General features: G+C 45.4%; 1 protein-coding gene across 1 annotated transcript; it reads right to left on the reverse strand.

Moving 5' to 3' along the window:
* Positions 1-286: 286 nt before the first annotated feature.
* CDKN2C (cyclin dependent kinase inhibitor 2C) lies at positions 287-17,086 on the reverse strand. The gene is made up of 2 exons (XM_060773486.2): positions 16,317-17,086; positions 287-1,624 (listed from the first exon to the last, which is right to left on the reverse strand). Exons 1-2 carry the CDS (start codon positions 17,079-17,081, stop codon positions 1,235-1,237), a joined length of 1,155 nt encoding a protein of 384 aa, XP_060629469.2. The 5' UTR covers positions 17,082-17,086; the 3' UTR covers positions 287-1,234.
* Positions 17,087-26,349: the final 9,263 nt, after the last annotated feature.

The following is a 26,349-nucleotide window of genomic DNA, read 5'->3' on the forward strand; positions in this document are numbered from 1 at the left end:
TGGCAGTGCAGATCCAGCCTCCCACCTCTCCTCCCCATAGAGAAATACTCAAGAAATTGACTTCACCTTCAACACTGACAGGTTCACATGAAAGTTGCTTGGACTTCAACAGAACTTAATTCGGAATGAATACAGAGGCTTGAAGAGAGAAAGGAAACCACCATAATTAGAACACCATTCCCAGTAAACAGCTTCAGGGATGTCTTAACTTCTGGCACACTTTTGTTAGTGTCACACATCGTATAATTCCACAAGTTCAGACGTTTAGGGTTGTTTTTCTCCCCCCCCCCCCCCGCCCTTAACCCCTTTGGGGCACAAAGCCCTTTCACAGCATGGCACAATCCTTCATGCAGAGTTTCATATTATTTTAGCCTTGATTCGACAGTTGTTCCTGGTTTTTTTTTAAGGGGGTGTTGAGAGGGTGGGAATCACAGTAATTGTTTTGAAAAGAAAGACTTCAGCAAGCACAGAAGAAGCATAGAGGTATACCTTCTAGAACCCTCAAGATTTGGCTTGGAGATTCAGGGAATAAATCCAAAAAACAGAAAGAGTGCTGGTGCATCTACACAGGATAGAATTAAGGATACTACTGTAACTGCGATGGCTCAGTGCTATAGGAGAAGGAGAGTTGTAGTTTTATAGTGTTTTACATTATCTGCCAAAAAGAACTGGAACCTCAGCAAACGACAACTCCCAGAATCACATGGCAACGAATGTTGTGTCAAACTGTCCACAGAGAGGTACTTCTGCACTGTAGAATGGATGCAGTTTGATATCACTTTAACTGCCATCACTCAATGCTATAGAATCCTGGGAGGTGTAGTCTTAGGCTGGATCTACACAGGCATATGATGCAGTTTGAGCGATATGGTCACTGTAGACCCCTATAATGCAGTTCAAACTGCATTGTATGGCAGTGTAGATCCAGCCTTACAATCAACAACAATTTGATACTGCCTTGATATTCTGGGATATAATAGGGTTGTGTGGAAGGGCCCTTAGGAGCATCCCGTAGCCTTGAGCCAATGGCAATTAAAGTGCCTGGACTGGACAGTTGTAAGTGAAGAGAGCAAAGCAAAGGGCCTTCTTTCTGGGACGGAAAACTGCTGCTGCTGCTGCTGCTGCTACTGGCGTGGCCGGTTTCGCGTTGAAACCCAAACCACCCCCACGTCTGCATTTGAGAGGGGAGGGAGACGCGTGTCCGAGTGGGGGGGGGAGGGGAGAGGGTGGGCGTTCAGTCCCCTCCGCCCTGGCCCTGCTCCCCCCGGCGGCGCCCCTCCTCCAGGAGCCTGGCCACGGCGTGCCTCTTGTAGAGCCGGGCCACGTCGTAGGCGGTGTCTCCGCGGTGGTTGCGGTGGCCGAGGCGGGCGGCGGCGGTGCGCTCGAGCAGGAAGGCCACGGCGGGCAGGTGCCCCTCCTGGGCGGCCAGGTGCAGCGGCAGGTTGCCCCCGCCGTCCTCCGCGTTGACGTCGGCCCGGAACTCCAGCAAAGTCTGCAGCGTGTCCAGGAAGCCCGCGCGCGCCGCGTCGTGCAGCACCGAGAAGCCCGCCGAGTCGCGCAGGTCCGGGTCCGCGCCGCGGAGGAGCAGCTGGCGAGCGATCTCCGGGTTGCCCAGCTTCATCACCTGCCATTCCGGGGAAGGGGGGGGGGCGTGGGAAAGACAGGGGACACGCAGAAAGAAGACACCCGTCAGATGGGGACACACCTTACGCGCGCGCACACGCAACCTTCCAGTTCAGAACTTTGCAAACTCAAATGTTAGCTCTCTTTCTCGGTATCTTTGACTGCTGATTCCTAAAATGGGACCAGTTTCCCCCCATCGGAGTGTTTCTCAACTTTCCTAATGCCGTGACCCCTCAATACAGCTCTTCATGTTGTGGTGACTCCCAACTGTAAAATTATTTTCGTTGCTACTTCATAATTGTCATTTTGCTACTGTTATGAATCGTCATGTAAATATCTGATATGCAGGATGTATTTTCATTCACTGGACCAAATTGGGTACAGATATACGATAGGTCCAAATTTAAATACTGGTGGGGTTGATTTTGTCATTTGGGAGTTGTAGTTTTGTTGTGTGTGTGTGTGTCAGGAGTGACTTCAGAAACTGCAAGTCGTTTCTGGTGTGAGAGAATTGGTCGTCTGCAAGGACGTTGCCCAGGGGACGCCCCGATGTTTTGATGTTTTACCATCCTTGTGGGAGGCTTCTCTCATGTCCCCGCATGGGGAGCTGGAGCTGACAGAGGGAGCTCATCCTCGCTCTCCCCGGACTCGAACCTCCGACCTGTCAGTCTTCAGTCCTGCCGGAACAAAAGTTTAACCCATTGCGCCACCGGGGATCCTGGATTTATAGTTAACCTACAATCAAAGAGCACAATGGATCTGCACCAAGCTTGGCACACAGAACTCACAAGAGCAACAGAAAATACTGGAAGGGTTTGGTGGGCATTGACCTTAAGTTTTAGAGTTGTAGTTCACCTCCATCCAGAGTGGACTCAAACAATGATAGATGTGGACCAAACTTGGGACAAATACTCAATATGCCCAAATGTGAACACTGGTGGCGTTTGGAGAAAATAGACCTTGACATTTGGGAGTTGCAGTTGCTGGGATTTAGAGTTCTACAAAGAGCATTCTGAACGCCACCAACACTGGCCCAAACTTCCCACATAGAATCCCCATGACCAACAGAAAATATTGTGTTTTCTGATGGTCTTTGGTGATCTCACTGAAACCCCTCATGACCCCCGGGTTGGAAAACATTGCCCTATCAAATCTAGTTCCTGAGATACAGAACAAATGCCATGTATTATTCTTAACTCTGCTCACAAATAGAAAATGTTCAGCGACAGGAGTGTAAAAAGGCATTGAATATGAACAGGGGACTTTCTGGGACATAGTTTGGTGAGGGAAAATAAAGCCCAAGGCTCTCCGAATTACACTGCAGGCATCAAGGGAAAGGGAAGTGTAGAGTCGCAGAGAGGCAAATGTCACATACATTTCTTGGTAAGCTCCTGCCCAGCATGCCCTGCAAAATCTGACCTTTTGGGGAGCAAGCTAAGAAAGCCCACTCAAAGAGTTTTTACCAATGAAGAGTAAAGTGTGCTTATGTATCTGGAGGAAGAAATATACCCCAGAAAATATAATAAAAGTGGGAACTTTGTATATCAGTCTGAATGTGAAACACATTGGATAGCATTGTTTCAAAAGTGGAAAAGGAATAGTTAGGAAAGAAAGGGCCTACATAAACAACTCTTATTTTTCTTAGCCAAATCCAAATGGAAGGCCTGCTGAAAAGCACCTGTTTGAAGAAGGAAGGAGAAAATAGCTCAGGGCCCTTCCTTCCACACAGCCATATACCCAGAATATCAAGGCAAAAAAATCTCACATTATTGGATTTGAACTGGAATATAGTGTGGACTCAGATAAACCAGTTCAAAGCAGTTATTGTGGGATTTTCCGCCTTGATATTCTGGATTATATGGCTGTGTGGAAGGGCCCTCAGAGACAACCTGACTGAAAAGGTGCCTGAATGAGAGGAGAGAAGCCAGCATTTGCTTCCACTCTCTTTGGTATAATATAAACAATATTAATATTGGAGGAGGTGTTGACTACCAACTTTCTCTAGTTTGGTCATCCACCCACTACATCTCAGCACATGCAGATCCGAAAATAAACAGTCTGCCTCTGCGGTTGGGTTTAGTATTTTTTTATATACTAGGGTATGTATGTCTCAAATAACACACATGTTCATGCCTCAAATTTTAGCCCTGCTTCAGGGTATATTTGACCTGCTGATTCCCCAAAATGGCACCAGTTTTCCCCTATCAGATCTAGTTCCTGAGATATAAAACAAATGCCATATACCACAGTTAACTCTGCTCACAAACAGAAAATCTTGATAACCATATCTAAAAAAAAAAAACCAACCCAGACACAAGATTTTTTTCCCTTTTGGTTGGGCTGTGTAAACATTTATAATCTGGCTGGTGGGGAAAAGCTATACCTGGCTAAGGGAGCTTCCTCTTGCTACTTGGCCTTGAAAATAGCCTCAGGCCCCTTCCTTTTCCCCCTCAGCAGCTTAAGCACTGAGGGGGAAAAGGAAAGGGTCTGAGGTTGTTAGGAATAATGGAAGTTGAAATCCAAAACACTTGGAGGGGCCAAGTTTACCCATGCTTGGTGTAGACCCATATAATAAAATTCATACTGCATTACTTGGCAGTGTAGAACCAGACTATCCTTCTCTCCCTCTCCTTTAGGTCAGTAGCCTGGCACACAGCTTCTTAAACTATGGGTCCCAACCACAACTTGATTGTCTATGGGAGTGTGCCACAAAGCAGGCAATGTAGGCCTACCAGGCCCGCCTCCTTCAGGGCCCAAGTAAGGAGCCTCATAACTAACTAGCACAGGGCCTCATTTGTCCTGAATCCAGCACTTAAAGTGTGTCTGCTTAGGTGTGGAAGTTGTGTCACGTGAAAGTAGCAAGAAACATCTACATATATGTGATATAAGCAACTACAAGGTAGCCTGAGCCTTGCCACATGCACAATGGAGTTACTTCTCACACTGATAACAGAAGCACTTCAAGTGGGAAGCTTCTGGTCAAAGGAAATTTAGTACAATGCCAAGTTTTTAACTTTGGGCCCTTCCACACAGTCATATAACCCAGAATATGAAGGCAAGAAATCCCACAATATATGCTTTGAACTGGGTTATCTCAGTCCACACTGCCATATATTCCAATTCAAAGCAGATATTGTGAGATTTCCTGTCTTGATATTCTGGGTTATATGGTTGTGTGGAAGGGCCTAATGTTTGTGGTTTTAAATGCATTATAATTGGATTCTCAATTCCCTTTGGACACAATATATAAATGAAATAAACATGTGTAGCTTCTAAGGGGTTGGTTTAACTTCTGGTTTGCTAGGGAAGCTGAATTAATATGTTGCAAAATAATGCATGTCTGCAAAGTGTCACCAAAAGTGAAGTGTCTGGAAAGCTCTGCTCTAGGTTGTTAAAACGGGTTCAATCACATTTTCATGCTCCCAAGCAAATCCCTTTCAGGGCCCTTTCACACAGCCATTTAATCCAGAATGTCAAGGCAGAAAATTATCTGAGTCCACACTACAATATATTTCAGTTCAAAGAAGAAAATGTGGGATTTTATTTAGCTGTGTGGAAGGGGGCTCAGTCACAACCTGGAAAAGAAAGAAAAGGAAGGAATGAAGGAAAGAAGGAAAGAAAGACAAGGAGTACTAAGAAGAGAGGAGGAAAGAATAAAGGAAGGAAAAATAAAGGAAGGGAAAGAAAGATAGAATGGAAAGAATGAGTTGTGACTTGGATTTTTTTTTATCATCATCATCATTCATTGGCCAACACATACTTTGGTGCCTCCCATGTTAGCCCTGTTTCTGCTGATTCCAAAACTCAGTTTTCCCTCATTGGCTCTAGTTTTTGAGATACAGAACATATGCCATCTACCACTCTGGATACAGAACATATGCCATGTATCAGTCACCATCTGCTCGCCTGTAGAAAACCATGATAATCCACTAGAGCTGATGGGGTCTATCCATCAACATCCCAAATAACTCCAGGGACAGGCCTAAAAACCAAGACACCAAGAAAAACATTTTCCTTGCTGTTGGGCTAAGTTGTTGTTGTTGTTACTACTACTATTTTTATGAGTTCCAGGTTTCCTGCAACTTCAAGGAGAGGCTGGGGTGTTCTGTGAGGATTCACACACACTGTAGACTTAAGGCAGTTTCTCATTCTGTTTCCATCAAATGCTCCACAAAAATAGTCACAGATCTTGAAACCAAGCTCGATAGGAAGATGCTTAGGGAGCCTTGATGTCCCCTCTTAGCCTTCACTTCTTCCAGGCTAAACATACCTAGGCTTCCTAAGGGATATATATATAGGGATATATATAGGGGGATATGTGTGTGTGTGTGTGTGTGTGTGTGTATGTGTGTGTGTGTATATGTATATTTTCTGCTGCTATGGGGGCCAGGATAGGGAGCAATACATTCAAATAACAGGAAGAAAAGACTCAAACTCAACATTAAGAGTAACTTCCTCATGGTAAGAGCAGTTTAATGAAATATGCTGCCTCGGAGGGTGGTGGAGTCACCTTCTCCTGCCCATGCTTCCTGGAAACCGGTATTCAAAGACAGAGATAGACCCCATGGGCCATCTAGTCCAACCCCCTGCCCTGCAGGAAACGCACAATTAAAGTACTAACAGATGCCCATTCAGCTTGTCACAGAATCCTAGAGTTGATTCACAGACCTCGTGGGGCCATCCAGTCCAACCCCCTGCCGAGAAGAAGGAAAATCGCATTCAGAGCACTCTGTAAAGCTTCCAAGGAAGTAGCTGGATTGGCCAATGATCGCCTTCTTTCCTCTGAAGGATGCATCTACGTTGCAGAATTAATGCAGTTTGACACTACTTTAATTGTCATGGCTCAATGCTATGGAATTCCGGGAGTTGTAGTTTGGTTAGGCACCAGCACCTTTGAGACACAACTCCCATGATTCCATAGCCTTGAGCTAGGGCAGTTCAAGTGGTCCCAAACTGCATTAATTCTACAGTGTACCCAGAGAGAAATAGAGAGATTGTGGAGAGAGAGAAAGAGATAAAGTTTCTACAGCTTTTAAGAGTGCATCTATGGGTGTTAACCCTCCAATGTAGATACACCCTTAGTAACTTTTTTTTTTTTTGATCTTCATGAAGTGCAGGATATTCTGGGAGTAGTTTTTCCTATCGTTGGCTTTGGGATAATATTTGCTGTCTCCTCCCAGTCCTGAACTTCTCTCTCCCTGCCCGGCGCTGCGTTTCCCAAGGATGCCGCCTCTCCAACTCCTGCTTCAGAGGCGAAAAAGACAACAAGGTTTTTCGGGGGAGAGACGCCCAGGAAAGGGCTCCACCTGCCCTGTTCCCCTCTCGCAGAGAGAAGGGAGGAAGAGGCACAAATTCGGGGAGGTTTCCCTTCCCATCCGGGAGAACCCAGGGACCGGGAAGGCTCCAGGCTTAGCATAAGAGGAACACAGAGCAGAGAGGATGGAAGAACCTCGACCTGTGCTGATTGCCTCCACTGGACCGCATGGGATCTCCGCCTGTGTATCCCCAGCGATAATATAAATCTCACCTATTTTTCCACCTTTATTATTGGAATCCAGTGGAATCCAGTGGATTCCAATAATAAGGGGGTCATTCCTCATGAAATCAAGGGGACAAGGAGATGAATAGCCCTAGTGTTCATCTCCATATTTTGTCCACATCACGTGTGGAGCAAAGAAGCTGCCTCTCCTCCTCTGTTTATTTACCAAACGCATATTTGAGAATCCGTTGTTATAACACCTCCATTTTTTCCTCATTGCAGCAGCTTTCAAAGGGTAAGCCTCCTGGAGCAAAACAAACAGTGGCATTTCAAGGACTAAAGAATGGATTATCACATTGAAAAGTTCCTGGGCTGCAACTAACTTCACTAGAGATGCATAACATCCAGAGTTTCAGGTGTATATATTGTCTTGCCCCCAAATTTCAATTTAGATACCCATGCAGAGGCTTGGGTGTGGGACTATAGACAGTGGAATCAAATGCACAAGGTCCTGGCAGTGACAAGAGGGATTATAGACAGTGGAATCAAGTGCACAAGGTCCTGGCAGTGACAAGAGGGACTATAGACAGTGGAATCAAGTGCACAAGGTCCTGGCAGTGACAAGAGGGATTATAGACAGTGGAATCAAGTGCACAAGGTCCTGGCAGTAACAAGAGGGATTATAGACAGTGGAATCAAATGCACAAGGTCCTGGCAGTGACAAGAGGGATTATAGACAGTGGAATCAAGTGCACAAGGTCCTGGCAGTGACAAGAGGGACTATAGACAGTGGAATCAAGTGCACAAGGTCCTGGCAGTGACAAGAGGGATTATAGACAGTGGAATCAAGTGCACAAGGTCCTGGCAGTAACAAGAGGGATTATAGACAGTGGAATCAAATGCACAAGGTCCTGGCAGTGACAAGAGGGACTATAGACAGTGGAATCAAGTGCACAAGGTCCTGGCAGTGACAAGAGGGATTATAGACAGTGGAATCAAATGCACAAGGTCCTGGCAGTGACAAGAGGGACTATAGACAGTGGAATCAAGTGCACAAGGTCCTGGCAGTGACAAGAGGGATTATAGACAGTGGAATCAAGTGCACAAGGTCCTGGCAGTAACAAGAGGGATTATAGACAGTGGAATCAAATGCACAAGGTCCTGGCAGTGACAAGAGGGACTATAGACAGTGGAATCAAGTGCACAAGGTCCTGGCAGTGACAAGAGGGACTATAGACAGTGGAAACAAATGCACAAGGTCCTGGCAGTGACAAGAGGGATTATAGACAGTGGAATCAAGTGCACAAGGTCCTGGCAGTAACAAGAGGGATTATAGACAGTGGAATCAAATGCACAAGGTCCTGGCAGTGACAAGAGGGACTATAGACAGTGGAATCAAGTGCACAAGGTCCTGGCAGTGACAAGAGGGATTATAGACAGTGGAATCAAATGCACAAGGTCCTGGCAGTGACAAGAGGGACTATAGACAGTGGAATCAAGTGCACAAGGTCCTGGCAGTGACAAGAGGGATTATAGACAGTGGAATCAAATGCACAAGGTCCTGGCAGTGTCAAGAAGGACCATAGACAGTGAAATCAAATGCACAAGGTCCTGGCAGTGACAAGAGGGATTATAGACAGTGAAATCAAATGCACAAGGTCCTGGCAATGACAAGAGGAACTACAGACAGTGAAAACAAATGCACAAGGTCCTGGCAGTGACATGAGGGACTATAGACAATGAAATCAAATGAACAAGATCCTGGCAGTGACAAGTGGTATTTTAGACAGTGAAATCAATTGCACAAGGTCCTGGCAGTGACAAGAGGGACTATAGACAGTGAAATCAAATGCACAAGGTCCTGATAGTGACAACTGACACCATCATTAGTCATTATATTGCTGTTAGTACTTTGTGCCCTTAAATACTTCCTATTCTCACAGTCTAAATTTTCACCTCTAACCATGTATGTATATTTAGATATTATCCACATCTAGATAAGACTCCAAGCTTTGGATGAAATAAACTATAGCTCCCAAATGTTGATGCTATCATACATGTATCAGTCTTCGCAGTGGCACTCCTACTACTGCTTTCTTACTACTAACCATACTAGTCATATTACTACATCCTACACCAAGGATAGAAAGCAAGCCGAGAAAATACCTTGAATCAAACTGACTTATTTGTAGAAATGCACATCTTGGGCATATTAAGGTCTTTCTCAGGCAAAAGGCAAAGAAGCAAAGGGATTAATTCTGCACAACAGAGTCTGACCCACTAAATAAGATGAGAAACTGGAGGAAGATTACTGTATGTGTTTACACCAGGCATGGGCAAACTTTGGCCCTCCAGGTGTTTTGGACTTCAATTCCCACAATTCCTAACAGCCAGTATACACACACACACATTTACAGAGTTTTACTTCTATATTGGCAAAAGGCTGTAATATAATCCCACCATTCATGCATTTTAGACTACAAAAATAATTTGCATTATATTTCCTAGAATCATTTACAGTATTATGCAACACAAGCCACCATAAAGATTACTAAAAGATAGCACTGGAATAATTGCAAGGAGTGGATGTCCATTAGTGTGAACTGCCAACCTTAATATATGGCTTCTTTGAATAACATCAGAGAATTCAGTGGGCCTTTCCACAAATGTAGCCAGGATTTGGCAGTCACAGTTTCATTTCCTATTGTTACTTTTTCTATGAATACTGTAAAAATTAAACATGTTAGTTTTACCATATCTAGATAGATAAATAGATAGATAGGCCAAATTCTCATGTTTTATTTGATGGAAAAGTTTTTAGAACCTGTAGGTTTCCCTTCTTTCTTTGCTGTGTCAAGACTGTGTGATAATGACAAAAAGCACAGCATTTAAGACTCTTGGGGCCCTTCCACACAGCCATATAACCCAGAATACCAAGGCAGAAAATCCCACAGTATCTGCTTTGAACTGGGTTATCTGCCACATATTCCAGTTCAAAGCAGATAATATGGGGTTTTATTCAGCTGTGTGGAAGGTGCCTTAGGGCCCTTCCACACAACCTTATATCCCAGAATACCAAGGCAGAAAATCCCACAATATCTGCTTTGAACTGGGTTATCTGAGTTGGATAATGTGGGATTTTCTGCCTTGATATTCTGGGATATATGGCTGTGTGGAAAGGCCCTCATTCTCATCCTGTTGCTTTCAGCTTTACCCAAAAATGTCAGGATATTACAGCTTTATAAAACTGTCACAGGCCATATGTATAATATTTTCAGCACAGGGGCAGGACTGCCCAGATCTAAGACCCCTTGGGTTTCCTGAATCCTTTAGTCCCTTTGACTTTAAATATATATATATATACAGCCAGATCTTTTGTAATATCACACATTGGAGGTTAAGCTTCGGTCAAGTTCTTTGCTTTTTGGAACGGGCAGGTTTTAAAGGATAATGTGTTCCTGTGGTTTCAATATTTTTTTATATCCCTGTCCTATTACCCCACCCTTTTTTCCTGAAGGAATATGTGCACAAACTCACCACAAGCACAATACACATGGACTTATATTATTTTTCTCTTACAAGGAATGCTGCCTTCGACTTTCAGCAGCACAAGAGCAGCAGTTACAGTAAACAATACTGGAAAGAGCAGTAAAAAAATAGAAGGAAGTTAAAAGTTTCGTGAGGGGAAAATGCAAGAACTCGAATGTTCAGCAACAGGAGTGTAAAAAAGGCTTTGAATATGAACAGGGGACTTTCTGGAACATAGCTAGGTATAGGAAAATAAAGCCCTAAACTCTCAAAATTACATTGTAGGCATCAAGAGAGTTGTAGACTTGCACTTATTTTAGAAACTAATAATATGGCCCCCTCACCACTTTGGCAAATGTCACATATATTTCTTGGTAAGCTTTTGCCCTGCAAAATTTGACCTTTTGGGGAGCAAGCTAAGAAAGCTGAGTTTAGAAGGTGAAGAGTAAAGTGTGCTAATATATCTGGAGGAAGAGATATACCCCGGAAAACATAAGAAAAGTGGGATTTTGTATATCAGTCCAAATGTGAAACACACAGGATAGAATTGTTTCAAAAGTGGAAAAGGAATAGTTAGGAAAGAAAGGGCCTACATAAACAACTCTTATTTTTCTTAGCCAAATCCAAATGGAAGGCCTGCTGAAAAGCACCTGTTTGAAGAAGGAGGGAGAAAATAGCTCAGGGCCCTTCCACACAGCCCTATATCCCAGAATATCAAGGCAGAAAATCCCACATTATCTGAGTGTGGACTCAGATAACCCAGGGCCCTTCCGCACAGCCCTACATCTCGAAATATCAAGGGGGAAAATCCCACAACATCTGCTTTGAATTGGAATATATGGCACTGTGGACTCAGGGCCCTTCCACACAGCCCTATATCCAATAATATCAAGGCAGAAAATTCCACATTATCTGAGTGTGGCTTCGGATAACCCAGGGACCTTCCACACAGCCCTATATCCCAGAATATCAAGGCAGAACATCCCACAATATCTGCTTTGAACTGGGTATCTGAATCCACACTCAGATAATGTGGGATTTCCTGCCTTAATATTTTGGGATACAGGGCTGTGTGGAAGGGCTCCCAGTTCAAAGCAGATATTGTGGGATTTTCTGCCTTGATATTCTGGGTTATAGGGCTGTGTGGAAGGGCCCTCAGAGACAACCTGACTGAAAAGGTGCCTGAATGAGAAGAGAGAAGCCAGCATTTGCTTCCACTCTCTTTGGTATAATATAAACAATATTAATATTGGAGGAGGTGTTGACTACCAACTTTCTCTAGTTTGGTCATCCACCCACTACATCTCAGCACACGCAGATCGAAAATAAACAGTCAACCTCTGCAGCTGGGTTTAGTTTTTTTAATTTATTCTAGGGTAGGTATGTCTCAAATAACACACATATTGATGCCTCAAATGTTAACCCTGTTTCTGGGTGTATTTGACCTGCTGATCCCCAAAAATGGCACCAGTTTTCCCCTATCAGAGGCCCCTTCCACACAGCTGAATAAAATCCCATATTACCTGCTTTGAACTGGAATATATGGCAGTGTGGACTCAGATAACCCAGTTCAAAGCAGATATTGTGGGGTTTTCTGTCTTGATATTCTGGTTTTTATGACTGTGTGGAAGGACCCAGATTCAGGGCCCTTCCACACAGCCCTATATCCCAGAATATCAAGGCCCAAAATCCCACAATATCTGCTTTGAACTGGTTTATCTGAGTCCATACTCAGATAATGTGGGATTTTCTGCCTTGATATTCTAGGATATATGGCTGTGTGGAAGGGACCCTAATTCCTGAGATACAGAACAAATGCTATATACCACTCTTAACTCTTCTCACAAATAGAAAATCTTGATAGCCATATCTTAAAAAAATAAACAAACAAACCAAGACGAAAGTTTTTTTCCCACTTTTGGTTGGGCTGTGTAATCATTATGGCGGGAAAAAGCTTGCATCTGGGCCTTGAAAAAAAAAACACGTAAAGGAGATGAGTTACTAATGCATTTGGAAAAGAAAATGGTGCAGCAGTTTGAAGTGTGAATAGGATTATGCTGGTTCTACATGGCCAAATAATGCAGTCTGAAATACATTATATGGTCAGTGTAGAACAAGCAGCCCAGGGGGGAAAGGAAAGGGCCCGAGGATGTTAGGAATGGTGGGAGTTGAAATCCAAAATACCTGGGGCTCCAAGTTTGCCCATGTTTGGTGTAGAACGATATAATAAAGTTCATCCTGCATTACTTGGCAGTGTAGAACCAGCCTATATTTCTCTCTCTCCTGGCACCCTATCCCTTAGGAGAACAGCTTCTTAATCTGTGGGTCCTGACTCCAAATGGGGTCCCCTTAGCTCAATGTTGGAGTCAGGAAAAATTTGGCAACTATTTTTCTGAAGGCCATCAATTTGCACAAATCTGTCAGCAACAATATGGACCCTGTGGAGAATGTTTCAGCTGCACTTCACAAAAAAGGGAAACCAGGTGGCCATTTGCAGCATTCACACTTGCCTCAAGCAGAAAAGAGTTCTTTCTCCCACTCTGGACCTTCCACAGATATATATGTAGAAGAAACCTCCCTTGAATAGTTTCCAATATGCATCAAACCTCTGAGGATGTCTGCCATAGATGTGGGCGAAATGTCAGGAGAGAATGCTTCTGGAACATGGCCGGAAAACACAGCAACCCAGTGATTGCCTTCACAACACATTGAAAACCAGCTTGTTTCACAAGGCTTGCAAATGCTAGGGTCCTATTTTATATACCTATGTAACTAGGCTCACATAAATATTTCTTCCTCGGCCAGTGGGGAAAAGGTTTAAGACGCCCTGGCCTAGAAGAGCTGCAAAGAGCTACAAAACAAATATGACACTTGTTGAACTGCACTCGAATATAGAAGGCAAACACTAGATGATGTGTTCTGAGGATGCCTGCCATAGATGTGGGTGAAACGTCAGGAGAGAATGCTTCTGGAAGATGGCCAGACAGCCCGGAAAACTCACAACTCAAACACTATACAAACTAACCACCAGACTGATTATGACCATTTTTTAAAAAAAGCTTAAAGAGGACTCGGTGTTATGTCGCACCCATCCTTCAGTCCCTTCCAACCTAGTTTGGCCTGACAACGTTTTAGAGAGGGCTTTCCTTTCAGGAGCCGATTCAAAGGGTCCCCAACGCACTCTGGTACTCGGAACAGGGGCAGACTTTCACCCACGCTCCCCATCTTTGGCGTGGGTTGCTTCCCCCTCTTTCCCCCGTGTATAGTAACACTTTGGAGTCCCGTTCTGGAAAGAAACCATCTTCCAGCGGATCCAGAGTTTGGAGGAGTTGTCGAAGGCTTTCATGGCCGGAATCACGGGATTGCTGTGAGTTTTCCGGGCTGTATGGCCATTCCCCAGAAGCATTCTCTCCTGACGTTTCGCCTGCATCTAAGACAGGCATCCTCAGAGGTTGTGAGATCTGTTGGAAACTAGGAAAATGGGATTTATATATCCGTGGAATAATGTCCAGAGTGGGAGAAAGAACTCTTGTCTGTTTGAGGCAAGTGTGAATGATGCAATTGGCCACCTTGATTAGCATTGAATGGCCTTGCAACACTAAAATCTGGCTGGTTGCTGCCGGGAGAAGCAGACAAGAGTTCTTTCTCCCACCCTGGACCTTCCACAGATATATAAACCTCACTTGCCTAGTTTCCAACAGACCTCACAACCACTGAGATGCCTGCCATAGATGTGGGTGAAACGTCAGGAGAGAATGATTCTGGGACATGGCCAGACAGCCCGGAAAACTCACAACAACCACTTTTGGGGGAGTTGTTTGGAGGCGCCCCAGAATCTAAACACTGGGGAAGGGTGTGGGCGAGGTTGTACCCAAGGCAGGGAAGAGCCTCGGCTGGGGATTCGAATTAAAAACACCCTACTCCATCACACTAGAGAATAAATCCACTTTAAATCCGGTTCCTGCCTCCAGCAGAATTCTGGAGTTTGCACTTTAGTGAGGCTGTTAAAGCCTCCTCCCTGAACCACAAACCCCAGAATTCTGCAGGAGGAGGATTTAAAGTGGATTCATTCTCTAGTGTGATGTTAGTAAAGAGACAGATCCAGAAGGATGGGCAATGTTTCTGAGCCCGGGATTGAGGGCGGCCGAGCGTTGCAGCCCAATTCGGGGTTTTTCAGTTGAGTGAAAGAGAGGGAAAAACACACTCGCGACGAAAAAAATGAGAGTAAAAAAAAAAAAAAAGAGAGAGAAAAAGATGCCCTTTCCAAACAGCTGAACAAAATCGCACATTATCTGCTTCGAACTACGATATATTGCAGTGTGGACTCAGATATTCCAACTCAAAGCAGATATTGTGGCTTATTTTGCCTCTATACTCTGGGTTATAGGGCTATGTGGAAAGGAGCAGAAAAAGAGGGAACCGAAATTGTTAAAAAACAACAACACGAAATTGGGATTATCTAGACCAGGCATGGGCAAACTTGGGCCCTCCAGGTGTTTTGGACTCCAACTCCCAGCATTCCAAACAGCCTCAGGCCCTTTCCCCGGGGGGGGGGGGGGAGGAAGGGGCCTGAGGCTAGGAAGGGTGGGAGTTGAAGTCCAAAACACTTGGAGGGCCCAAGTTTGCCCATGTTTAAACGGCCGAGGGGAAAATGGAAGGGGGCTGAGGTCAGGAATGGTGGGAGCTGGAGTCCAAAACACTTGGACGGTCCAAGTTTGGGCTGAAGGAGAAAAGGAAGGGGCCTATGGCCAGGAATTGTGGGAATTGAAGTCCAAAAAAAAAAAAAACGGGAGGGCCCAAATTTGCCCACGCTTAAGCGCTGAGGGGGAAAAGGAAGGGGCCTGAGGCCAGGAATGGTGGGAGATGAAGTCCAAAATACTTGGAGGACCCAAGTTTGCCCATTCTTAAGCGGCTGAGGGGGAAAAGTAAGGAGCCTGAGGCCAGGAATGGTGGGAGTTGGAGTCCAAAACACCTGGAAGGAGGAAAAGGGAAAAAGGAAGCGGTTGAGGGGGAAAAGGAAGGAGCCTGAGGCCAGGAATGGTAGAAATTGAAGTCCAAAAAACGGGAGGGCCCAAGTTTGTCCATGCTTAAGCAGCTGAGAGGGAAAGGGAAGGGGCCTGAGGCCAGGAATGGTGGGAGTTGAAGTCCAAAATACTTGGAGGACTCAAGTTTTCCCATTCTTAAGCGGCTTAGGGGGAATAGGAAGGGGGCTGAGGCCAGGAATAGTGGGAGTTGTAGTCCAAAACACCTAGAGGGCTCAAATTTACTCATGCCCGGTCTAGACCCTAGAGCAAAAAATCAGCGAGGTGTTTACACCGACCTGCTCCGAAATAAGCCCGGATGGTTTCCTTTTTCCCTCCCCTTTTGCCACTTGCTCCCCCCCCCCTCTCTCGGAGACAGGAGAAGGTGGAAGGGGGGGGGCTTCTTTGGCGAGAAGGGACACCAAATAATCAAAGGGAGCAGCGGATACCGAGATTTAGATCTCTAACTCAAGATCGAGCCATATTTTTTTCCTGAAAAGTACGTCACTTTGAGGAGCTGGAGTGGTGAAAATATGGCAACCGAGCCGGGATGGTTGACAAAGCTTGGCTTTCCCTCCTCTCCCTCCGCTCTTTCCTTCCCAAAGAAGCCTCCCCCCCCCGCTTTGAGGAAGCCCCCCCCCCTTTCCCGATGTGCGGGCACCAACCTGCAGCGCCGTCCTGCCAAAGCCATTCCTCGCGTTGACGTTGCCGATCTTCCCCAGCAAAGAAGTCACTCTCTCCAGGTCGCCCCGGGCTGCGGCGGTGGCCAGCTCATTCGCCAAAGGCTCGGCCATTCCTTTCGCCTCGCTTTTTTGGGGGGGACGGATTCCTCTCTCGGTATCTCTCCCCCTCCCTCCCTCCCTCCTTGTTTTGTTTGTTGTTGTTCTGATTGTGGTGAGCTTGAGGAGTTTGTGTTGTTTTCCTTCTCCTCCCGCTTCTTCGCTTTCAGCCGGGCATGGCCATCGGAAGTGACAGCCCCAGCGGGGATGTGCTACTACTCTCCTGGAGTAGGAGACCTTCTGGTAGTAAATACTAGTAAAAAAGCTCCGTGCCAAGAGACCGCCCCTCGGGTTCACACGTGACGCGCGCCCCAGCAGCAGCAGCAGCAGCAGCAGGAACAGCAGCAGGAACAGCGGCTGCAGCTTCGCTTGCTTGGCAAAGACATCGGGCCAAAGAGACCCCACAAAACCCCTCGGGCAGGCGGTCCCAAAGCCTCGCAGGCTCCGTCTCCCCGGAGAAGGAAGGGAAAGCGGAAAGGTGGAGGCGGAAGAGGAAAAGGAGGCAAGGAAGCAACTGAGAAAGGGGAGAAACACCAACCAGTTCCTCTGCCCGGTCCAGAACCGCTTTCCGTGCAAGCCCAGAGGGAGATCCAGCAGGGTAGGGCGTTTCCGGAGCCGTTTCCCCACTTTCTTCCCCTCCTGTGGGTCCATTTCCGCCCCCAGAGGTGAGCCTGCTTCCTCGGCAGCGAGAGGGTTAAGCCCAGCCGGCAGCTGATCGCCTGCCAAAGTCTCCCCGAAGGATCTTTTCGCGCTCTCTCCGGCCACACCGCGTCCAGGCGCTCTCTGCACCGCCCTGAGAACATCCACATTCTCTGCTCTGAACTGTAGTGCGGACTCTCATAATCCAGATCCAAAGCAAATAGTGTGTCGCCGGCCAAAGTCTCCCCGAATTATATTTTTCGCGCTCTCTCCGGCCATATCACACCCAGGCGCTCTTCTCTCAGGCCCCTTCTACACTATAGCATCCAGATGCTCTGTTCTGAACCGGATTGTTGTGCAGACACATATGATCCAGTTCCAAAGCAAATAGTGTGTCGCCTGGCAGTCTTTTCGCGCTCTCTCGGGTCATATCACATCCAGATGATCTGCTCTGAACTGGATTGGAGTGCAGACTCATAGAATGAATTTCAAAGCAGATCGTGTGGGTGATCTGCTTTGGATGGCAGAAAGGGATTCTCTCTCCGTGGATCCCGAGCACGAGTGGGCATTCCCACGCGAAATTGCCCCCTTCCTGCGAGTTGTGGGCTCCTTCCTCCGTCTTCCGAGTCAGAGAGGGAGGGAAAGGATTTTATGTTTTGTCTTCCCAAAGAAGGGGCCCGCCCTCCGTGGATCCCGAGCACGAGTGGGCATCCCCATGCGAGATCGCCTCCTTTCCGCGTGTCGTGGGCGCCTTCCTCCGTCTTCCGGGGCAGAGAGGGAGGGAAAGTCCTTCGTCTTCCCAAAGAAGGGCTTGCTCTCCGTGGATGTCAGGCACGAATGGACACCCCACGCGAGATCGCCTCCTTTCTTCACAGGTGTTGTGGGGTCCTTCCTCCGTCTTTCGGGACAGGAAGGGAGGGGAGGTCCTTTCTTGTTCGTCTTCCTAAGGAAGGGACTCACTCTCCGTGGATTCCGGACACGAGTGGCCATCCCCATGCGAGATCACCTCTTTTCCGCGTGTCGTGGGCTCCTTCTTCCGTCTACCGGGGCATGAAGGGAGGAAAGGGCCTTTCATATTCGTCTACCCAAAAAGGGGGTCTCGCTCTCCGTGGATTCCTGACACGAGTGGACATTCCCCACGAGATCGCCTCCTTCACGCGTGTCGTGGGCTCCTTCCTCCGTCTTCCGGGGCAGAGAGGGAGGGAAAGGCCTTTCTTCTTCGTCTGCCACAGCTTGGGAACCATTTGAACCGCCGAGGAAGAGAGATGCAGTTTGACCTGTCCTTGAGCCTTCTCTGGTGCGCCGCCGAACTTGACCTCCCTCGATTCCATAGCGGTATCAAACTGCGTTAGTCCTGCAGTATAAACGCACTGGCAACAGGAGACAACATCGGCAAAACCGGCTGCTGAGCAAACAACATGCAAGTCCACAGAGCCGGCCTTTCCTTCTGTCCATTCCTGGGTGGCTTTCCTCTTCTCCGCCGCTCCTTCTCCCTTCTTCTGTCCATTCATTCCTGCCTGGCTTCTCCTTGCTCTCCTTTCTTTCCTTCCTTCTTCCTTCCTCCTCTCAATCTCTTTCAATCTCTCTCCTTGCTTTCCCCTCCCTTTCGCCAACTTCTAACCCTCGGCAGCTTTTTTTGAAAAAGGAAAAACATTTGAGCGCTCTTTGACTTGAAACACCCGCCCACATTTTAACGGCAGAGATTTAAGGAGGCGCCACCGAGTTGCCGGCAGAAAAGAAAAGAGAGAGAAAAAGCCAGAAAGGAGAAGAGAAGCAGGAAGGCCTGGGCGGGGCGAGCCTGAGACGCAGAGATAGAGTTTGGACTACAACTCCCACCATTCCTAACAGCCTCGGGCCCCTTCCTTTTCCCCCTCGGCCGCTTAAGCGGCCGAGGGGGAAAAGGAAAGGGCCCGAGGCTGTTAGGAATGGTGGGAGTTGAAGTCCAAAGCACCTGGAGTTCTGGTTTTGACAACCTCCTTAGCTTGCTGTTTCTGCCAAAGAGAACCACAACTCTCATGAGTCTATAGCACGACTGAGCCACGGCAGTCCCAAGTACTGTATTGCACTGTGGAAGAGCCCTGGCGTGGATTTGCAACCAGCTCAACCGGTGGGGAGGAGGGGAAGAGGCTCGGAGCGTGGGCGGGGCCCAAAGTTAAGGCTACGTGGAATGACTGGCCGTGCCCTCCGCGCCACAAGCCTCTCTCCTCCCCTCTCGCTCCCCCCCCCCTCCCGCCAATAGCTGCAGCCCAGTTGTGGCCTGGGAAAGGTAGCTCAAAGGTAGCTCAAGGCAGGTGAGAGGCTCTGTCTCTGGCGGAGTTAACTGAGAGCTAGCTGCATTAAATCACTACTGACCTAGAGGTCATGAGTTCGAATCCAGCTGGGTGGGAGTGGAGTGAGCTTCCAGCCATTAGTCTAGTTTGCTGTCGACCTTTGCATCTGTCTAGTAGGAAATTTAGGTACCGCTTCATGAGGGGAGGCTAATTTAAGTAATTTGCTTTATGCAGGGAGGCTAGGACCGGGCTGTGGTGCAGTCAGCTTGAAAGCTAGCTGCATTAAATCACTACTGACCGAGAGATCATGCCAGGTCAGAGTGGAGTGAGCTTCCGGCAATTAGTCTAGCTTGCTGTCAACCTTTGCAGCCGAAAGGCAATTGCATCTGTCAAGTAGGAAATTTAGGTACCACTTTATGCAAGGACTGGAGGCTAATTTAATTAATTTGCTTTATGCAGGGAAGCTGGGACCAGGCTGTGGTGCACTCATCTGAGAGCTAGCAGCATTAAATCACTACTGACTGAGAGGTCATGAGTTCAAAGTGTAGTGACCTTCCGGCCATTAGTCTAGCTTGCTGTTGACCTTTATTTATTTACTATATTTATGTACCGCCTTTCTCAGCCCGAAGACAACTCAGGGTGGTTTACAATCAACAAAATTAAATGTCCCCAGCAACATAAAATAATATTTATTTATTTATTTACTTTCTTTATATACCACTTTTCTCAGCTCTCAGGCGACTCAAAGCGGTGAACAACATCGATACAAAACATCACGAGACAAGTATAGGGCAATTAAAAACAATTGTGACATAAATCATTAAACATCAGTATAACAATCATTAGCGCCTCAACAGTAAAATCAGAATCCAGTCTCATCATCCATTATTCCGTATTCCTATGTTCAATTACACTGTTTAATCAAATGCTTGTTCGAACAGCCAGGTCTTCACTTTCCTCTGAAACGCCAGCAGGGAGGGGGCCGATCTGATATCTGCAGGCAGGGCATTCCACAGCCGAGGGGCCACCACTGAGAAGGCCCTGTCTCTCGTCCTCACCAAGTGCGCCTGTGATGCAGGCAGGACAGAGAGCAGGGCCTCCTCAGATGATCTTAGTGTCCTAATATAATTAAAACATCAACATATAATATAAACATATAAAACAATAGAGATAAAAAACCCCCAATAAAACATAAGTCCTCAACATCTTATTACTAAAATCATTTTCCAGTCGTATCATCCAATCATTCCGTGGATCTAAATTAGCCTGTTACACTGCATCTGCAAATGCTTGCTCAGAAAGCCAGGTTTTAACTCTTTTTTCGAAATATCCCTAGGGAAGGTGTTCCATAGTTGAAGGGCCACCGCTGAGAAGGCCCTGTCTTTTGTTCCCGCCAGTCGCATCTGCGAAGGAGGCAGGACTGAGAGCAGGTTTTGCAGTCCAAAAGACAGTTGCAGCCCAAAAGACAGTTGCATCTGTCAAGTAGGAAATTTAGGTACTGCTTTATGCAAGGAGGCTAATTTAATAATTTATTACACCATAAAACCTTTCAGCGACATGCAGAAGAATGAGGAAGTCCTCCATCAAAGAACTCAGTCACAAATGGACGGTGAAATGGCAGCTCCCCCTGTGGCAGGAATCAAGCATACCCTCATGAAGCCAGAATACCTGGTATGTTAAATTGCCTTTGTGTCTGTCTACATATGTTGTATGTCTAAATGGCATTAAATGTTTGTCATTGTAATCCGCCCTGAGTCCCCTGCAGGGTGAGAAGGGCGGAATATAAATACTGTAAATAAAAATAATAAATAATAATTGTCTCTAAGGAGGCAGCCCAGGCTGAAGTGGGGTCCCACTTCAAAACGGCTCTGGGATTGAGCAAACAAAGAAACCTGTGCTCCTTTCAGCAACCTTTTGCGCCAACCACACTCTGAAGGGAAACAAAAAAGCAAGGCAGAGTGCAACCACACGCTAGGGCAGGCATGGGCAAACTTCAGCCCTCCGGGTGTTTTGGACTTCAACTCTTAGAAATTGTGGGAGTTGAAGTCCAAAACATCTGGAGGACTGAAGTCTGCCCATGCCTGCTGTAAACTTAATTGAGTGTTATTCCAAATGTCTGGGTTGTGGCGTAGCTGGTTAGGAGTCAGCTGCATTAAAAAATCAATACTGACCGACCATTTGTCTAGCTTGCTGTTGACTTTGCAAGCCCAAAAGACAGTTGCATCTGTCAAGTAGGAAATTTAGGTAGTGCTTATGTGGAATTTACAACACCATAAAATTCTCCAGCAGCATGCAAAAGAATGAGGAAGTACTCCATCGGTGTCACAAGTGGATGGTGAAGCGACTGCTCCCCCAGCGGCCAGAATTCAAAGCATACTCCCATGAAGCTGGAAAGTTAAATAACTTCTGTGTGTCTGTCTATATATGTTGTATGTCTATGGCATTGAATGTTTGCCATGTATGTGTGCATTGTGATCCGCCCTGAGTCCCCTACGGGGTGAGAAGGGTGGAATATAAATACTGTAAATAAATAAATAAATAAAATCTTGAAATGCTGAACTACACTTAGAGAGCTACAGAATCCGCAGGTTTGCCTCAACAGTTAAAAATAAGCCCTAAACCTGGGGTGTCAAACTCATTTTCATTGAGGGTTTCATCAACCTTCAAAGCAGCGGTTCTCAACTTGGGGGTCTCAACCCCCAGGAGGGCAAACAGCCATTTGAGAGGGGTTGTGCCACCACCATGCCTCTTCTGGCCCACCTCCCCGGCAGCGTGACTGCTTGGTCCCCTCTACCAGCCAAACAGCCAGCATCTGCGCCCACGCCCCTTCGACTCTTCCTCTAGCTTTACTCCTCCTCCTTCTAAATAGAGAAGTAGACTTGTTGTGGAAGATTATCTTCATTGTGCTCTTGCAAAGACTGCCCCAAGAATTTATGATCTGGTGAGAAAGAAGCAATCTCAACCTTTGCACTGATGTTGGCTTTTTACACATACTGTTGTAAAATGTAGCAATGTAGTTAACTGTTGATATTAAGACTGTTAACCATGTGACACCATGCTTCAAGGCAAAGTTTCATTCAGAAATAAATATTTCACAATATATAATAACATCTTGTTTTTGTGATTAATCACTATGCTTTAATTATGTTCAATTTGTAACAATTAAAATACACCTCTATATGCAGGGAGGCTAGGACCGGGCTGTGGTGCAGTCAGCTTGAAAGCTAGCTGATTCATAACAATAGCAATATTGTTACGATTCATAACAATAGCAATATCACAGTTATGAGCCTTTGATGGTGCAATGGATCAAACCCTTGTGCCGGCAGGACTGCTGACCAAAAGGTCAGCGGTTCGAATTCGGGAAGAGGGGTTCGAATTCGGGAAGCTGGAGCTGAGGTCCTGTCTCAGCTCCAGCTTCTCATGCGAGGACTTGGAAGAAGCCTCCCACAGAATGGTAAAACATCCGAGTGTCCCCTGGTCAATGTCCTTGCAGACAGCCAATTCTCTCACACCAGAAGTGACTTGCTGTTTCTCAAGTCACTCCTGACATGAAAAAAAACCCCGTTTTGAAGTAGTAACAAAAATAATTAGCAATTGTCTCATGGTGACCTTGTAAGTGTTTATTGTATTTTAAGGCTTTTTGGGAGGGCTTTTTGGGATGCTCTCCTCGGTTCTCCAGGCTTTTGGAAGAACTGAGAAGAAGGTCCAGATCTAACAGAGTATCAAAATAATTTGGGATAAAGCAGGGTTTATTGCTTCGTCTCAAATTACTTCGCTTTTACCTAAAGCATCGTTTGGATGCCTCAGGTAAAAATCCGACAGGGCCTGCATTTCTGGCCCTGTCTGGAAGTGTCCCCAGATAAATATTTTTCGTGAAAGGACAATTACTGTACCAATTATGTTGCTTCCATTGTACATGATATTACAGCTCCTGTTTTTGTTTTTTGTTTTTGCAACTTTCATGGATTTTTGTGTATACCATAGTTGGAAGTCATTTCTCTCCCCCATCCTTTGTCTTTGTAGGTGAATTATGTGAATGAAACAAAGGCCTAAGAGGTGTCACAGGATTCTTAACAGTCTAACATTAAACACCTTTGCTTAACAATAAATCCCATCTATTTAAATCAAGCTATATTAAGGCTTAATTAAGACACATAGAACGAAATGCCTTGTGTGTTGCCCTAAATGCAAGTAGTTTTAAGTAAATTTATATAGTATCAGGATTTACTTCTGAATAAATTTGCTTTCATACAGCAACACATTTAACTCAAACACACGCTATGGCATACATTTGTGTGAACTCCATTCCATTTCAGCAGATGGCATGAGCTGTTATCCTGGCCTACAGGTCTATATGGGCATATACAGTATTTTATGTATTACATATGGCTGATGGCTTGAAAAAAATGATCACTCAGGACAATGAAATGCAAAAATTAGAGACTTTATGTGTTTATTTGATCTCCAATGGCAGGTTGTTTTATGAGAGATCAATTTTAATAACCTATTTTTAATTGTTGGGTATTTTCTACATTTCATTTCCTTCTGACTTCACTGTTTACAATCTATCTGTGCATTTATATATCTGGAGTTCATGATAATACTTCAAGCATTTTATTCAATCCATGAACTCCATAATAAATGTACAATGGGCCTTGATCCACTGAGGTTTGGGTCCAGGACCCCATCTGAGCACCAAAATCCATTGATGCCCCATTAGATACAATCACATAATAAAATGGTGTTCCTAATATAAAGTGACAAAATATAACTTTGAATTTTTGGAAAAAAATGGTAAAAATTTCAAGCCATGGATGGTAGAATGGTAGAAATCCCATCAACATCTACATGTAATACCTCCACCATTCTAATCATATCACTCACTTTTTATAAACACTCATAAATACAGTATTGTGGGAAATACTATTGTTATATTATAACTTTCAAATATCACAATGAGCTTTCAGATTAGTGCTTTCTGATACCCCCCCCCCCCCACAAAGTGGCATTAATGTGGATTAGCTCACTGCAGAACAATAATTATAATGCTGATTTTTGACTGGCAGAGGTCACATGAACCAAAGTCAAAGTGTAAGCCACTCAGTTAATTATACATGATGCTTTCCTTTAGGCAGGCAAACATCAGGCCTGTAACTGTTCTCTGTGGTTGGATCCAATGGTGTAATTCTTTTCTTGGAACTGCATTCATCAGTGGAAGAGATGTGTGATTTCCCCTCATCTTGCAGGATCTCCCCTGTGAATCCCCCAAATCCACTTTGTCAGCATGGCAAACAAATTTTATCATAGAGGACTGAGAGGCAGGGAGAAGAGAAGAATGTCTTGTTGTTCTAGCACACTTCTGGTACCAGAAAATTGAATGTAATGCAAATCCATTGTAATGCAATTTAATGCAAACTCCATTAAGTTGCCAGTCTAATTTTTACACTTACTAGGAGTGGCCCAAGATATTTTGCTGTTTGATTCAAAGATATGATGGTCCCCCACCCTCCTAATTTCATGTGCAGAAGCCAGTTGGATTGCCAGTGTCCTTCGCTGCAGAAAAGGATTGCGTCAGGTCAGCTGTGAGGTGCAGAAATGAACATGTGAGTCACACAGATCTCTTCTTCAGCCAGGTTCAGGGCAACAGGGCGTGGCACCACCCCAGCATCTGTTGCCTGAGCCAAGAGACTCACTGTGCCTAATGGCCTAGCGGTCCTATCTGCTACGAGTTGTAATACTTTGTTATGAATTTAAAATCTGAAAGCACAAGGAGTCATCTCAACACGGATATTTGATTTTTTTTCCGTTTCTGTTTCAAGTGCATTCTGAGGTCTCAAGTTCTGTTTTTGGTCAGAGAAAGCTGAAAGAAAGAGTGTGGGGAAATAGTGTCATTTTGACTATTTGTGGAAAGTAGTTCAAGGGTATATATATAACTGAAATATCACAGAACTGGAACATATTGTTAAAGATGTTGAGAACTCCAGTGAGGTGGGAGTAGGAGCAAGTATTATGGGGAATTGTTTTTGTCACTCGCTTCACTAGCAAAACATTTGGGGATAGGCCCAAGATTGTAGTTATGAAAGGGGGGAAATGGGGGCATATCTCCCAATATGAATTCTGCCTATCCCAATTAAAATTTCCTTCGGTGTCTTATTCTCTTTTGTTACAATACAATCCTTTTATCTGCAGAGGATACATTCCCAGACTTTGCATGGATTTACAAAACCTCAGAAAATAGGGAACAATATTATTCTCAATGGGAAAGGTGTAGGAGAAAAGGGTGTAGTTTAAGTCTCAAAGTGAATAGGTAAAGGTAAAGGTTTCTCCTAACATTAAATCTAGTCCAGTCTGACTCTGGGGGTGGTGCTCATCTCCATTTCTAGGCCAAAGAGCCAGCATTGTCCATAGACACTTCCAAGGCCATGTGGCCAGCATGACTACATGAAGCACCGTTACCTGCCTGCAGAAGCAGCACCTATTGATCTACTCACACTTGCATGTTTTCGAAAGGCTAGGGCCTAACAGCAGGAGCTCACTTTGCTCCCTGTATTCAATTTTTTTTAATTTGCTGACCTTTTTGGTCAGCAAATTCAGCAGCTCAGTGGTTTAACCTACTGCACCACCAGAGGGCCCAGCTCAAAGTGAATACCGTATGTGAAATTGTGCATAAGTGAAACTTCATATACAGTATCTGTTCCACCAATACAAAATTACTGTATTGTAACTTTATCAACTGTATGTCTCCAAAGAGAAGGGCCTTGCAGTGTTAAAAAGGGAATGCAAACACAGCAAATAGATTTCTAGGAGTGAATGATTTTCAGTCACTCGTTTTCTGCAATGCCAGAAATTTGGGGACTGAAGGAAAATTTAATTAAGGACTGAATTCTTATTGCAGTGGTAATGGTCTCCTCCCCCATCACTTAGCTACGTCCTGTGCCTGAATTGGCTTGAAACAGATCTGTGCCCAAGTAATGAATGTACAGGAAATGTACATTAACTTGAAGCCC

Source organism: Anolis sagrei, chromosome 4 (assembly GCF_037176765.1).
Source record: "Anolis sagrei isolate rAnoSag1 chromosome 4, rAnoSag1.mat, whole genome shotgun sequence".
NCBI classification, from domain to species: Eukaryota; Metazoa; Chordata; class Lepidosauria; order Squamata; family Dactyloidae; genus Anolis; species Anolis sagrei.

Coding starts and splice junctions, on each gene's coding strand:
- CDKN2C (XM_060773486.2), bottom strand. CDS start 17,081: ATGGACCCACAGGAGGGGAAGAAAGTGGGGAAACGGCTCCGGAAACGC. Junction 1,625..16,316: donor TTGGCAGGACGGCGCTGCAG/GTTGGTGCCCGC, acceptor CCGGAATGGCAG/GTGATGAAGCTGGGCAACCC.